The sequence below is a fragment of the Manis pentadactyla genome, chromosome 19 (genome assembly GCF_030020395.1).
Source record: "Manis pentadactyla isolate mManPen7 chromosome 19, mManPen7.hap1, whole genome shotgun sequence".
Taxonomy (NCBI): domain Eukaryota; kingdom Metazoa; phylum Chordata; class Mammalia; order Pholidota; family Manidae; genus Manis; species Manis pentadactyla.
The window spans coordinates 6656979-6671497 of NC_080037.1; the positions used below are offsets into that span (position 1 = coordinate 6656979).

The 14519-nt window shown below is 40.1% G+C and overlaps 1 protein-coding gene across 2 annotated transcripts; it reads left to right on the forward strand.

Annotated features, from left to right (window-relative positions):
- Positions 1 to 8097: 8097 nt before the first annotated feature.
- CFAP126 (cilia and flagella associated protein 126) lies at positions 8098 to 14416 on the forward strand. 2 transcript variants are annotated; one of them, XM_036922811.2, is made up of 5 exons: positions 8098 to 10330; positions 12264 to 12326; positions 12496 to 12576; positions 13078 to 13254; positions 13607 to 14416. In XM_036922811.2, the coding sequence occupies exons 1-5, from the start codon at positions 10304 to 10306 to the stop codon at positions 13883 to 13885; spliced, it is 627 nt and encodes a 208-aa protein (XP_036778706.2). In that variant the 5' UTR covers positions 8098 to 10303; the 3' UTR covers positions 13886 to 14416. The 2 variants fall into 2 exon arrangements, with proteins under 2 accessions (XP_036778706.2, XP_057351170.1); XM_057495187.1 differs by lacking the exon at positions 8098 to 10330 and having other exon boundaries at positions 11904 to 12576.
- The last annotated feature ends 103 nt before the right edge of the window (positions 14417 to 14519 follow it).

Genomic DNA, 14519 nt, shown 5'->3' on the forward strand with positions numbered 1-14519 from the left:
GTGCTCGGGGTCCTTGTTGAAACCCGCTGCGTGGGGCAGACACTTGGACCCCAGCTAGCTGGAATAATAAACCTCTTGCTTGTTGCATGGATCTGCCGTGGCCCTCAGTCTCCTCACTGGGGGGAAGCGCAGACCGGAATAAGGCCGGTAGGTCTTACACCTCCAGAATTACAATGTGTCTTGAAATTCACCTTTTAAAGGGAGGAAGTGGAGGCAGGACAAAGAAAGGGGTGGGAATTGGCAGAAATAATTGTTACCATGAGTGACTTCCTGGACAGCATTCTCAAGCGGGGTGTGTACAGCAGGACCACGGAACTGAATCAAGAAGTTAGATTTTATAGGATCAGCAAATGAACTTAGAAAAGTAGACTGTTTTTAGTATTTATTTCTTTTTTATTCTTATTGAAAACTTTAAAGAAAATTGGGAGATACAAGCTGAGGCAGCAGCCTGCAAAAGTTCCCCGCTGAGGGTAAGACCAGTGTGGCAGAGAGTGGGGAAGAATGGCACTTACTTTTAGAAACCGGAGTACATGTGAGGAGAGGTCCCACTCTGAAGGCATCCCTGCTGAGGGGTTTTTTTCCACTGAGGAGTTTCCACTACATGAGGCCCCGTGGGATCTAGGGGAGCCCAGGACACGGGGACCCTCCCTTCACCTCCGGGGCGCTCTCAGTGGGCTGGGCTCTGGCCCCACCACCACCACAGCAGGGGCTGTGCCAGTACCTCCCCCCTGATCAGTCTCTGAGAAGGCAAAGCTTCCATGCCTCTAACCTCGACGGCCCGTGAGACCCTGGAGGAGTCCTGAGGGATGGAGGGGGCCTGGAGTTCGCCCCCATCACACTGGATCTGGCTCAGGAGAATCACTCTTCACCCCCTTCTCAGCACTGTTTTCACCAGGGCTTCTCCCCAAGGCAATGGCTTGTGGGAAGCTGTTTCCCGAGTACACAGTGACGTCGGGCATGTCACCTCTTTGAGGTCGTGGGGATCCTCCTCCAACAGGAAGCTGACGTTCCTCCACCACTCTGAGTTGAATAACCCAAGTCTTCTTGGCTCTTAGAGCCCCTCAGAACTCTCATCCCCCACCTCCTTCTAAGACTTAACTCTGTCCTTGATTCTTGCTATCCCAGTGCTGGGTATTTCCCACCTCCTTGTCCTGTTTGTGACTCGAATACCTGTAATTTAAGGATGGTGGCAGGAGACGATGGGCAAAGATTGCTTCCTCTGTGCGGCAGGGTGTGGGGAACCAGTTATAAAACTAGCGTCCACTAGAGGGAGACTTAGTCTCACGAAAGAAAACGACTCGAAATTTGTGATGTTGAGAGGAAGGAGAGGTGTTAACCCCTTTATAGAGGTTTTGTACTGTAGCCAATTGTCACGAAAAAACTCGTTGCTGTGAAAGGAGAATTCTTTTTTTTTTAATATTAGGAATTTCTTTTACTTTTAACATTTTTATTTCATGATGATTTAAAAATTTATGTGGTTCCAAAATCAACTCTGCAAAACAAAGTATATTCAAAGAAGTTATCTTCTACCTCTGTCCTTTCCACCTTATTCTTCTCTCTTCCTAGAGGTAATTACTCTTTAATTATACCATTTATCTTCCCTTCTTTTTTATATTAGAAATGCATATATTTTATTTCCTTTTAAAAATAAATAGCATACTTTTCACATGATGCCCTGATACCTTACTTTATTCACTTAGAAGTATTTCTTGATGATCACTCCATAGTAGCATATCCCACTGCTTTTTACAGTTGCGTAATACTCCATGTGTGGATGTACTATTGTCTATTTATTTTTTTTATTGAAGTATAGTTGATATATTACCTTATATGAGTTTCAAGTATACAACACAGTGGTTTACTACTTACCCACATTATTAAATCCTCACCCCAACTAGTGCAGTTACTGTCAACACAGATGTTACAGAATCATTGGCTATATTCTCTTTCCTCTACTACCATCCCTGTGACCAACTTATATTATGACTGGGAATTTTTGTGCCCCTTTATCCCTCTCCCTCTTCCCATCCCAGCCCCTCCCCAATGGTAACAACCAGTCACCTCTCAGTGCCTATGAAGTCTACTGCTATTTTATTCACTTTGTCTTGTCCAATCTTTCATTGAAAGACACTTGGGTTATTTCCAGTCTGTAATTGTTACAAATAATGCTGTATTTTAGTAGCACACACTTCTTTTTTTTGCCAGTGTATCTTTGGGATAGATTTCTAGATGTGGGGTTGCTTAATCAAAAGGCAGTGCTTAAAAAAAAATTTTTTTAAATACCTAGTGCTAGCTAGGTATTGCTAAATTTCCCATAAGGAGGTTGTACCATGTGCATTTCCACATTCAACATATTCAAGTGCTTCATAGCCAGGCCAACAGAGTATGCTATCAAAATTTTGGATTATGCCATTCTCATGGGTAATATATGAGATCTCATAGCAGTTTTAATTTGCATTTTTAAAAACTATGAGCAATGTATTTTTAGAAATTTTTTATCAGTTATTAACCCTTTGTCTGTAATATAATTCATAACTTTTTTCCCCAGTTGTCTTTTTACTTCGCTTTTTGTTATGTATTAAAACTTATCAACCTGCATTTGTGGAGATAATCATACATTTTTTTCACCTTGGGTGAAATTAATTAATTGATTTGATTATTATGATTGATTGATAGATTATTAATATGATTGATTATTGGGTCGTCTAATCTGACTATCCATCCTTGCATTTATGGAGTTATCATCTACTTGGTCATAAAAATATTTTTTAACATACTGTTGGATTCTGCTTGCTAACGTTATGTAAGATTTTTACATCAATATTAGTAAGTAAAATTGACATATAGTGTACTTCTTCTTTGTCATGGTTCCAAAATTCAGCTTTGGAAATCAGTGTTACACTCACTTCATAACATGAATTTGGGGGGTTTCCTTCTTTTCACATGCCCTAGAAGAATTTAAGAAGTTAAGGATTTATTTTTTAAAGTTTGATAAGTGGGACTATCTGAGCTTGTTGTGTTTGGTAGGGTAATTCTAACTAGTTTCTGGATTTCTGTTAGACCATATGTTTGGACTGTCTCCACAGGGGTCAATATTGTTAAATTTTTATTTTTCTACAAAACTCGCCATCTAATGTAGATTTTCAAATATATTTCCATGGAAATTTTTTTAATTGCCTCGTCTGTGTCTCTTTGTCTCTCATTTTATGTATTTGGGCTGCCTCCGTTATCTTGAGGAGTTTAGCTAAGAAGCTATTAAATTTATTTTTTCAAAGGAACAGTTTTAGATTTATGTATTTGTGCAACTTTTTGTTGTTGCCTTCAAGCCCATTCGTCACTGCCTTTTTTACTAAGTTCTTCCTTCTGCTGTCATTTGGTTTACCTTGGGGTTTTCCCCAGTTTTTTTAGTTGTAACATATATTCACTTATTCTTACTTTTCTACTTCTACTCATATATGTATTTAATATTATAGATTTCTCTCTCATAGCTATTTATTTTCCATAGATTCTGGTTTTCATTACTGCTGTTTTCATTACTGCTGTTTTCAACTTGTTTTGCATTTCCCCATTGATCCAGAGAATATTATTTCTAATAATTTTTTTTCCCTTTGGAATTTATTGAGATTTTCTTTGTGGCCTAAGATGTGAATGTGTGACATTTTTGTGATGTTTGTGAATACTTATATGCATTAAAAAAACAGTATTTTCTATTATCAAGGCTCAGAGTTTTATAGTAAATCTATCTTATTTGTGGTAAGTTAGGTCTTCTATATCCTAATTTCTTGCTCACTTCATCTTTCTAGATCTGAGAGATTTGTTCCTCTCCTATTATTAGTATGCTTCTATTTCTCCCTGTATTATTAAATATAATTCTTTCTCCCTCTCTTTTTAAAATTGCGATAAAAATAGATCTTTCTAAAATGAAACTTTTTAGTCAGAATTATCCACTTTCTTAGATAATTACAATTGCAACCCCTGCTTAAACTAAAAAATAAAATTCTGGTACATTTTTGTTTTAATCATTTATTTTTAGCCTTCCTAAATCTTTTCATTTTAGAAGTGTTTCTTTTATAAACATAAAAGCAGGAATGGGAGTGGGAGCAGGTCAGGGGCTCTTAACTGAGCCCTTAACCTGTGGGTTCTGACATTATTTCCAGGTAGCATAGTGTTGGATTTTGTTTTGTTAGTCAATGTGCAAATCATCTTTTAACAGATGTGGTAAGCCCGTTAATGTATTTATTGATGTGATCAATGTTTGGCCTCAGATCTGCCTTTCTGTTTTATAGTTTTATGTATTTACATCTTTTACCATGTGATCTATTTCATTTGCTTTCCCCTTCCCTTCCCCTCGTTTTTTAAATATACTGTCTGGTATTTAGGAAGAGTTTGTATTTTTGCTCTAATGGTTACCTTTATTTTAATGTTGTACAAAACAAAGGTTCTCTTTCTTTTTGGCTATTGTCTATGTGAGCATGTGAGATAATAGAAAATATATATATATATAGGGTCTCTGTCTTTAGTCCCCAGCACAGAGCTCCTAAAAACCTTGTAATTTCCTAAGAGATAAGAGCATTAGGAGCTTTATTTACTCTAATGTTTTCTCTTTGACCCCAGTTCCTGACCCAGAGCTCCTAAATCCCTTGCCATTTCCTGGGTGACAGCAGTGTCTTTTGTTCCAATGAGGTGACTCCGGGTGGGCTCCCGGAAGGGGGCTGCTCACCAGGAAGACCAAGGCTTGATTAGAAGCTTGGAATTTTCAGTCCCATACCCCATTCTCTGCACAGGGGAGAGGTTCTAGACAGGAGTTAAGGATGGATCAGGCCTACTTGATGAAGCTTCCATAAAATCCCAAAAGTAGGGCGCTGGGAGGGCTTCCAAGCTGGTGCACATATGGAGGCGCAGGGAGAGTGGCACGCCCAGAGAGGGCACGACGCTCCACACCTCTTCCCACATCTCTTCCATCTGGGTGCTATCTGTATCCTTCATGACATCCTTTTATGATAATAATAAACTGGTAAACAGTAAGTGAATGCTTTTCCCGAGTTCCGTGAGCCTCTCTAACAAACGGAACCTGAGGAGGGATCACGGGCACCTCTGACTTAGAGCTGCTGGGTCAGAAGCACAGGTTACACCCTGGACTTGCAGTTGGCATCTGAAGGAGCAGGAGCGGGTAAGGGGCTCTTACCTGAGCCCTTAACCTGTGAGATCTGACGTTACTTCCAGGTAGACAGCAACCGAACTGAGTTAAACCGTAGGACACCCAGCTGCTATAGAACTGTTTGTTGTGGGGAAGGGTTGTGAATGTGAGAGTGTGAGACTAACGGAGAAACACGGGTGGGGGCTGGTTTTTCCTAATACAGGGCAATACTGAAACTATCTAGGAATTGTTCATCTCCCATGGCTCTCTATGACTAACCTGAGGCAAAATCCTTTACTCCTAGTCAGTAACTCACCGACAGTCAGGGCTGCTTCTACCTTTCACATACTCTCCCTCACCTCTCCTCACTGACAGTTGTACTACACTTACAGGGTTGCCAAGAAGTCCGGAAACATAACTGAATTCCTATTAGCGGTTTGCTGATACTGTATTTCATGACAAGATAAAATAACCATATCTATCTCCAGACTTCATGGCCACCTTGTACATTTCCCAAGCACACAGCTGTCACATACTGCATACTGTTTGCATTATAACCATCATTTAGTCTTAATTGTGCAGATAAACATAAATTTAATTTTCACCACTAGTGAGAATTCGGATGTCTCTTTAGTCATTCAAGAACAGAACAGCTTGTTCTCTGTATTCCTCAGGAAGGGTGACCAGTAATACTATTCTTGTATGGTATACAGGGGAAGATGTAACAGCAGTATCTAATAGAGGGGGCCTGATTGCTCACAGGAAAGAAAACAGGGTAAGGAATGCATAATCTATAGATAAGTTTTGAAATCACTTCTGTGTTTGCAGCCCTCCATCCTTTCAGTATTTACTGTGTACAGAACAGCATCTTCAGACCCTATATAGGAATATACAGAAGCTGGGAATATGAAGAGTTCAAAGTCGGGCCAGTGGCTTGGCTGGGTAAGGTCCTGATAGCCCAGGGAAACAGGCAAATGCCAGGTCTCCAATCCAAGATCCACCACCACCTGCCCCAGTGAAGTAGCATGCAGGGCACCTTGGAGAGAAGATGGTATGCCCAGGGACGGTGGTTCAGTGGTCAAATTACGTAATAGATGAGCTGCCCGAATTTTTACTAATAAGGAGTTACTAATGATTCTTCTGGTTTTAAAAATTGCCATGGGAAGAAAAATATATTGGAAGTTTGAGTTGCTGACTTTTGGCTATTATAAGTTACAAAGCACTACATTTTAGTGGGTAGTTTATCTAATAATACAAATTTTTGAAGGAGAAGTTTCTGTGAATCCCTTTAATATCTGGGAAGAGTTATTGGGCAAAAGCAACTTGGAGATCTAATCTATTTACCGAGGCTTCAAGATCTGCCAGAGAAATCAGATACATGGCTGGAGGCGATATAACCTTTTTGGAAGGCAACTGGCCAATAGCTATCAAAACGCACATCTCCTTTGACTTCACAATTTCATTTCTAAAAATTTATCCTGCAGGTATACTGACATGCAAAACAACACAAGTACAAAGTCATTCACTGCTGCGTTGTTGTAACAGCAAAAGTTTGGTGGCAAACTACATGTTCAAATTAGGAAACCAATTAAATTATAATGCATCATCAGTGTGGCACCAAGCGGCTATAAAACCAAGGAGGCTCTTTATGCACCAATATGTGATGATACTCAAAATATTTTTTTTGATCTTAAAAAATAAGAGTATGGTATGCTATAATTGGCATAGAAGGTAATGGTGATGAGTAAGTCATTTCTACTTATTATTTCTACTTCTTATTTATGCACATAACCTTTGGAAAGCTACATAAAACCTGGTAACTGGTTGTGTGAAAGTTATTACCTATTTTTTTTAAAAAGACTGACTTCAAAGGAAAAATGGAAAATGTTTATCTTCTATGGTCTCTGTCCTCTTAAACTGGCCAGCATTCTTTTTATACTTCTCACTGTCTCCTGTCATATAAGACCCCTACTTAGGTTGCAAGAAAGGTACAAGCCCAAGTTATCTCAGGATGACGGGTGTTGACCGGGAAGCAAGCCAGGTTGGCTGACTTGGAGAGAAATAAGAATGAAATATGGCAGCGACAAACAGGGAGAACACCTCTCTTCACGATCACGTTCTACCTTCCAGATTTCAGTGCCCTTTGAAACCCAAATTATACTTCCTACTTTTGGAATGGTTATAAATCTCCTATAATTTCCCCCTTTTCTGTTTAAGGTAACCTGAATAGATACTTCTTTTTACTGGGCAGTCTTGAGACAGTAATAATGCTAAAATTATGGAGCACTCTACGCATTAGGCACCCTACAGGCATGCTATGTATGTTTAATGCACAAGACTAAGATTATCCCCATTTTACACCATAAGGGCAGGGACCCAGAAAGACTAAGTGATTTATCTCAGGTCACACATTTAGGCAGAGCCAGAATTTAACCCAGGCAATCTGACTCCAGATATAAAAAGTGAAATCATGGGTAAGTCCTTTTTAAAATATTGGAACTTATAAAAAACCATTCAAAGCATAAGATCCAGAAGCATGAAAAAGAGAGCAATAGATTTGACTACATAAATGATAAAAACATGTCCAAAGTAAAAACAATAAAAAGCCACACACAAAAAAAATTAAAGGACAAATGGAGGGTAGGTGGAGAGATCTGCAACTTATTTCACAAAAAGCTAATTTCCATAATATATAAATTGTTCAAACAGATTAATAACAATGATCAACAGCCCAACAGCAAATGGCAAAAGACATGAAAGGCTATTTTTAGGAAAAAAATAAGATAAAAAAGGCTTATAAATGTATGTAAAAAATATCATAATTAAAGAAAGGCAAATTTTAAACAATGATCACCATGATTTGCCTATAGCTTAAAAGGCAATATAATATAATGGTTAAAACTGATGGCTCTAGAGTAAGATAGCTTGGGATTAAATCCTGGTTCTACTTCTTACTGTGTATGTCCAGTTCCCTTGGTTGGGTTGTTGTGAAAACCAAATGAGAAAATGTAATAAAAAGTGATCAGAACTGTGTCTGGCTATAGTGACTATATGTTCTTTAGTAACTTTGGGTCTTACAGATTGACAAAAACAGGAAAAGCATTGGTAATACTGTTAGAAAGACAGCAAACTACACACTCTCCTACACAGTCCATAGATGTAAAAACTGGTGCAGTATCTTTGAGTGGCAATTTGACATTGTCTACTAACATTCTAAATGCACAACCCTTTGTCTTTGCAATTTGGTTTAAGAAATTTATCCTACTAATCACATAAGTTCATGGAGATATATACATATACATCTATGTCTACATATATTCATAAAGACACATCCGTAGATATAGATTGTCACTGCAGCAATGTCCATAACAGCCAAAGACTGGAAATAACCTACATGGTCATCCAAATGGGACTGAATAATACATGACAGTGTATCCTAAAATGGAGTAATATAGTCATGAAAAAACAATCCCTAAGATATTCAAAAAAGCAAATCATAAAACAATGTGGCCACCTAGCTCCATTAACATTAGAATGCATAGAACATTTCTGGAAGAAGACACAAGAAAATAATAACAGGAGTTATTGTAGTATTAACAACATGGTTACCTCTCAGAAGCAAGACTAGAAGTTGAAGTCAGGTGGAGATTTGCTTTTCACTAAATACCTTTCTGTAAAATGGAACATTTCCCCAATGTATATCACTTTTTCAATTAAATAAAAATTAGTTAATTTTTAAAAATAAGAGCATAACCATCACATAGCATTACATCTTTATCAGAAAAGCATCACCAGTTGAAGATGTAAGTCCCATGAGAAATATGCCTGCTTAACTATCATTGGGACTTAAAGGACCAAAATGGATCTTAGAGCAAAGTCCCCGGCCCTTAAAGTCATCACTCTGGAGAGTGATGGGGACCACGAGGACTAAGCACACAGGTCGTCTTTCCAAACCTCACGTTATGCAGCTGTTAACTGCAAGAGCCCAGAAAACAGCTGTTTTCACTTCCACCTCTGGGAGTGTGAGAGTGTTCTCAGACTTGGTGTGTTGGTCAGGATGACTTTGGGGGAAGAAGGGAAAAGAGACTGAAAATCATCCCTTATAATGCTCTCCTGGTTGTCAATTATTTTTTGGTCAATTTATTTTTTAGGTTTTTTTTTTTCTTGCATCTTAACATCTCACACATAAACAATTTACAATCATAAAGCACAGTTCCACTTTCTCCTTCATTCTAACCACCCAGTAGATGGATATGGTAATGCCACTTTAGGGGGGGTCTCAGAGGGGTTGCCCAGTTCCACCAATACCAGCTTTGTGTCCTGTCACCACCACTCAACTTTCCCAACTGGGCACTTTCTATGGTATGGCTTTCTCTCATCACACCCGCCCCTTCTCTTGGCATTAGTTCCTGATCTACCTCATCCCAGCCAAGGCCAAGCACTTGGGTTCTTATGCCCTGTGATTCTAGAAATTGATGGGAGAGACAGGAGTCATTTAAGGACCAAGGACAAGATATGTTTTTCCCTCTGGGGACAAATCTGAGTTGGTCGCTTTTTAAAACATTACTTGTTTTTCTGCCTGAGAAAGTTAAGTCGTGGACCCTATCAATTGGGTCTCACTACTCCTGAGAACCTACAATGCTATGATACTGATTAGACGCTTTATACTTTATCTCATTTACCCTGTAAAGGCAAGCTCTAGTCGCTTCACAATGCAAGAGAGTATACAGAAAATTGAGTGAAGGGAAGCCAGTTGCTTAATGTCACACAGCTCCTCTGCCACGTAATGACTCAAACCTCAGTGTCTTGACTCTAAAGTCTCTGGTATATTACATCTCACTGCCCAATGGACACAGCTCTTGGGGTTCCATGATTTGTTAAAGTGGTTAAAAACCCCAAATACAATCATAAGTTCTTAAAGCAGGGTAAGTTATACTAGAAAAAAGGACTGCTATTCAGCTAATTTGTTCATGTTTTTTACAGTCTCCTACATCTCTAAAATGAAAATGAGCCTAAGTTTCACAGAAAAACGTTAGGCTAGTGTCAGCCCCAAGTGACATGAACAGGGGAAAGGCAATCCTGCTAATTGTTAAGTAGACCCGGAAGGGCTGCCTTCTGGGGTTGCCAGGCAACAAAGGTAAACACACAGCAGGAAGTAGCTGGATCATGGCTACTAACTACAGTGCGAACCAGGTAAGTTCTCTTTTTCCATCTCTTTAAGTTTGCCTTCCTTTGGACAGACCCTCCCCTGGGATTCTGATCATTGAATAGATGGCTAAGAATAGGGTGAGATAGTATTTTTCACCTCCTTGGCTCCTCAGGGTAGAGAGGGCCCAGGGACAAGGAGAAGGCATCTCTGGTTTAAGTTTGTAGGGTCTAAACCAGAGGTCAGCAAATGTTTCCTGTGAAGGGCAAGAGTAAATATTTTAGGCTTTTTTGTGGGCAAAGTGACAGTCAGAGATATTATGTAGGTATTTAACATAACAAGAATGTTTTTCCGTTTTTGACAAAACTCAAAATGTAATAACTGAATGCAATTTTTTGTAATACTCATGAAAAAAGTGGAATTCTTTTGGGATGAGGAAACATTTCACTTAATTTTGATACAAAACTACTATTCCCTTTTATCAAATCAACTGCAAATATTCATCTATTAAAAAAACCATTCTTAGGGGGCACAGGGAAGGCAGTAAAGCACAAAGACAAGTAGTGACTCGGTAACATCTTACTACGCTGATGGACAGTGACTGTAATGTGGTATGTGGTGGGGACTTGAAAATGGGGGAATCTAGTAACCACAATGTTGTTCATGTGATTGTATATTAATGATACCATAAATTAAAAAAAAAAAACCATTCTTAGTTCTCTCAGGCTATCCCAAAAGAAGAGGATGGATTTGGCCCATGGGCCATAGTTTGCTGACCCCTAGTCTAGATGAGTGCTGCCCAATAAAAAGAACGAGTCACAAATGCGACTTAAAACTTTCTATTAACTATTTGAAAAAATTTTTAATTAAACTAATTTTAATATTTATAATTTAGCCCGATTAAGTCCAAATATTATTTCAATGTTTAATCAGTATTTTAAGACAGCTAACCCTCGAACAATGCGGGGTTAGGGCCACCAAGCCTCGTGCAGTAGAAAATCTGCATGCAACTTCTGACTCAAAAACTGAACTACTAATAGCCTACTGTTCACTGAAGTCTTAATGGTAACATAAAGTCAACACATACTTTGTATGTCATATGTATTATATAGTGTAGTCTTACAACAAAGCTAGAGAAAAGAAAATGTTTTTTCAAATTGTTGCAAATCTCAAAAAATTTTTCCATTTATTGAGAAGAAATCTGTGTGTAAGTGGACCTGGGCAGTTCAAACCCATATTATTCAAGGGTTAACTGTAACCAGACGCTTTCCATTTTCTGTGCTATGTCTTAAAAACCCAGTGTATCTTCCTTCCTCCCTCCCTCCCTTCTTCTTTCTTTCTATCATTCATTTTTTAATTGTATTATTATATTTTTTGGTATCATTAATCTACAATTACATGAAGAACATTATATTCACTAGACTCCTCCCATCACCAAGTCCCCCCCACAAACCCCATTACAGTCACTGTCCATCAGCGTAGTAAGATGCTGTAGAATCACTACTTGTCTTGTTGCACAGCCCTCCCCGTGGCCCCCCCCACTATACATGCTAATCGTAATGCCCCCTTTCTTCTTCCCCGCCCTTATCCCTCCCTTCCCACCCATCCTCCCCAGTCCCTTTCCCTTTGGTAACCGTTAGTCCATTCTTGGGTTCTGTGATTCTGCTGCTGTTTTGTTCCTTCGGTTTTTCTTTGTTCTTATACTCCACATGAGTGGAATCATTTGGTACTTGTCTTTCTCCACCTAAAAACCCAGTGTATTTTATATTTATAAAGCACCTCGATTTGGACTAGTCACATTTCAAGGGCTCAGTAGTCACATGTGACTAAGTGGCTCCATGTTGGAGAGCACACATCAGACCAAATTACAATCTTTCTACCCTGAGTTAAAGCCTAGCATGGCTGTTCAGGTCTTTGGTCTTCAAACCTAAAGAACTGGACCTTTGAGTCTCACCGGGATTCTCCCCTTTCTTTCCACAGTATGAAAAAGCTTTCTCACCCAAGTATCTGCAGAACTGGTCTCCTGCCAAGCCAACAAAAGAGGTATTCCACATTCAGTGCACCCACAAGGCCAGTTTCTGGTTCTTTCTACCATGCTCTATGTAATTCACAGGCTCCTAACTCCTTTTTGCCTTCTTTCACCCTTAATGCAAGGCCCCCATGCTTTCTCCCTCTTTTCCGGTCCATTTTCACAAACACTTCTCTCCCCCAGGGCATTTCTTCCCACGAAGGCTACACTCAGATTATCGTCAATGATTGTGGTCACCTGCTGCCTTCAGTGCCCCGTTCCAAGGTGAGACACTCACCTCCACTCCTACCAAGAAAGTTAAAGACCTGAGGCAGTGACAAAGATGGAAGACTTGCCGTCTCCCACAGCCACTAACTGGAAAATTAAAGTTCAACCTAATTCACATTGTAACATGAATGCCCCCAAACTTTCAGGCAGTTTATCCAACAGGGCAGAGTTGTGTTTAGTGTCCAGAATTATTCAAATTGATGAATGACCTGTATAAAATGAAGCTCTTCAGGTGATGATACTTACATGGTAGGTACTTCAGTCTAACTTAGCCAAACTTAGTCTAAGGATGCATTATTTAAGTCAGCAGAGGTAAGGTGATGGAAAAAACCCAGGTACCATAACAAGGGAGCAGGAGAAGGGAGGGTGGGGAGATCACGCTTGTAGTGTGTTTCACTACCATCGTTTCCAAAGGTGAAGACGAACAGCGACCCTGCCAACAGGTCAGTGAGCAGGAATGAGAAGCCCTGTTGATGAACCTCATCATTTTCCTTCTAGGCCAATCCTTGGGGGTCTTTCATGGGCACCTGGCAAATGCCTCTGAAGATACCCCCTGCTCGGGTGACCCTGACCTCCCGAAAAGCTGCTGGTGCTGCTTCCCTCACCAAATGGATACAGAAAAATCCAGATTTACTGAAGGCCTCCAATGGGCTATGTCCTGAAATCTTAGGCAAGGTATCTATTCCTCCCACCTAACCTCAAATCCTGTTGTGTCCATTCCTTTTCAACCTAAAAATGCCTATTATCATACCACCACTAGCTCAGCAAGGGGAACCTCTAACCAATTCCGTCATACCCTGTCCAGGCCCTAACCGCCTTCTGAGGCCTGAAGGGATGAGCTAAGGACATCTTACCCACCACAGTACAAAACGATCTGATCTCCAGGGGATGTTACTGGAATCAAATTTAACTCTTATTTGAACCTGACCTTCTGTCCATGGTATGGGAGAAAGGAGACTTCTGAGATGAACTGGGAATGATCTAGGCCTGTCTGAAACATGACTGTCTCTTCTATTCCACCCAACAGCCCCATGATCCAGTCAGTCAGAAGAAACTCGTAAAGTCTACCACAAAGGCTGTACAACAAGCACCAAGTCCAACCCTGATCCCAAGGCCCCCAGCCACAAATCTCACTTCCCCTGACCAACCCCAAAGCTCACACCCCTCTGCAGGTCACACTCCAGGTACCCAAAGCCCCACCAGCTTTCCACCTAAGCTGGCAGCCCCAGCAGACCCAAAGCAAGCTGAGTTGCACAAATGCAGACCTGGGACTCCCGAAGGGGCCACAATGAGAAAACCTATCTAGAGACTGTAAGAGGTTAAAAGAGCCCCTCAATCAGGAATGTAGAACAAGGAAATTATGGGGTGGGAGTAAAGGCAAATTGGAAAACAAACATCATTGGTTGACTCTTTCACTGACTTGGAATTTGTCTTCCTGTTAACACCTCCCTCTTTAAACCCGTAACTAGATGAGGCGGGGCTGGGGGAAGCAAGAGTAGGGAAAAGAGGACTGTGGCTCAGGGTGGAACACGTTTTTATAAGGACTGAGTCAGTTCTACTCCAGAAACAGCCAAGAGGGAACTGGTCCGAACTGCAGCAAAAGAAACCTCAAAGAACCAGTCCCTCACACACACACACCCCATTTTTACCCCAAGCACAACTACAACTTTAAAGTCAGAAATACAGTTGTTTAGTAGAGTATATCGCGTGTGTTAAATACATTTTTGCTTCCCCAAGGGGAAGGAAAGGTATGGAAAGCCTGAGCAGATGACACTATCCCTAAGACTTCATATCTGATGACACAATATGGAGCAAAGACAAATCACAAAGTTACAAATGCAAAACTCAAGCAGAAGTGCATATATAATTTAAAAACTGTAGAGAATTAAAAGACAGAGAAGAAAAAGTGAGATGGTAGGTAGAAATTTAGGGCAGAATGT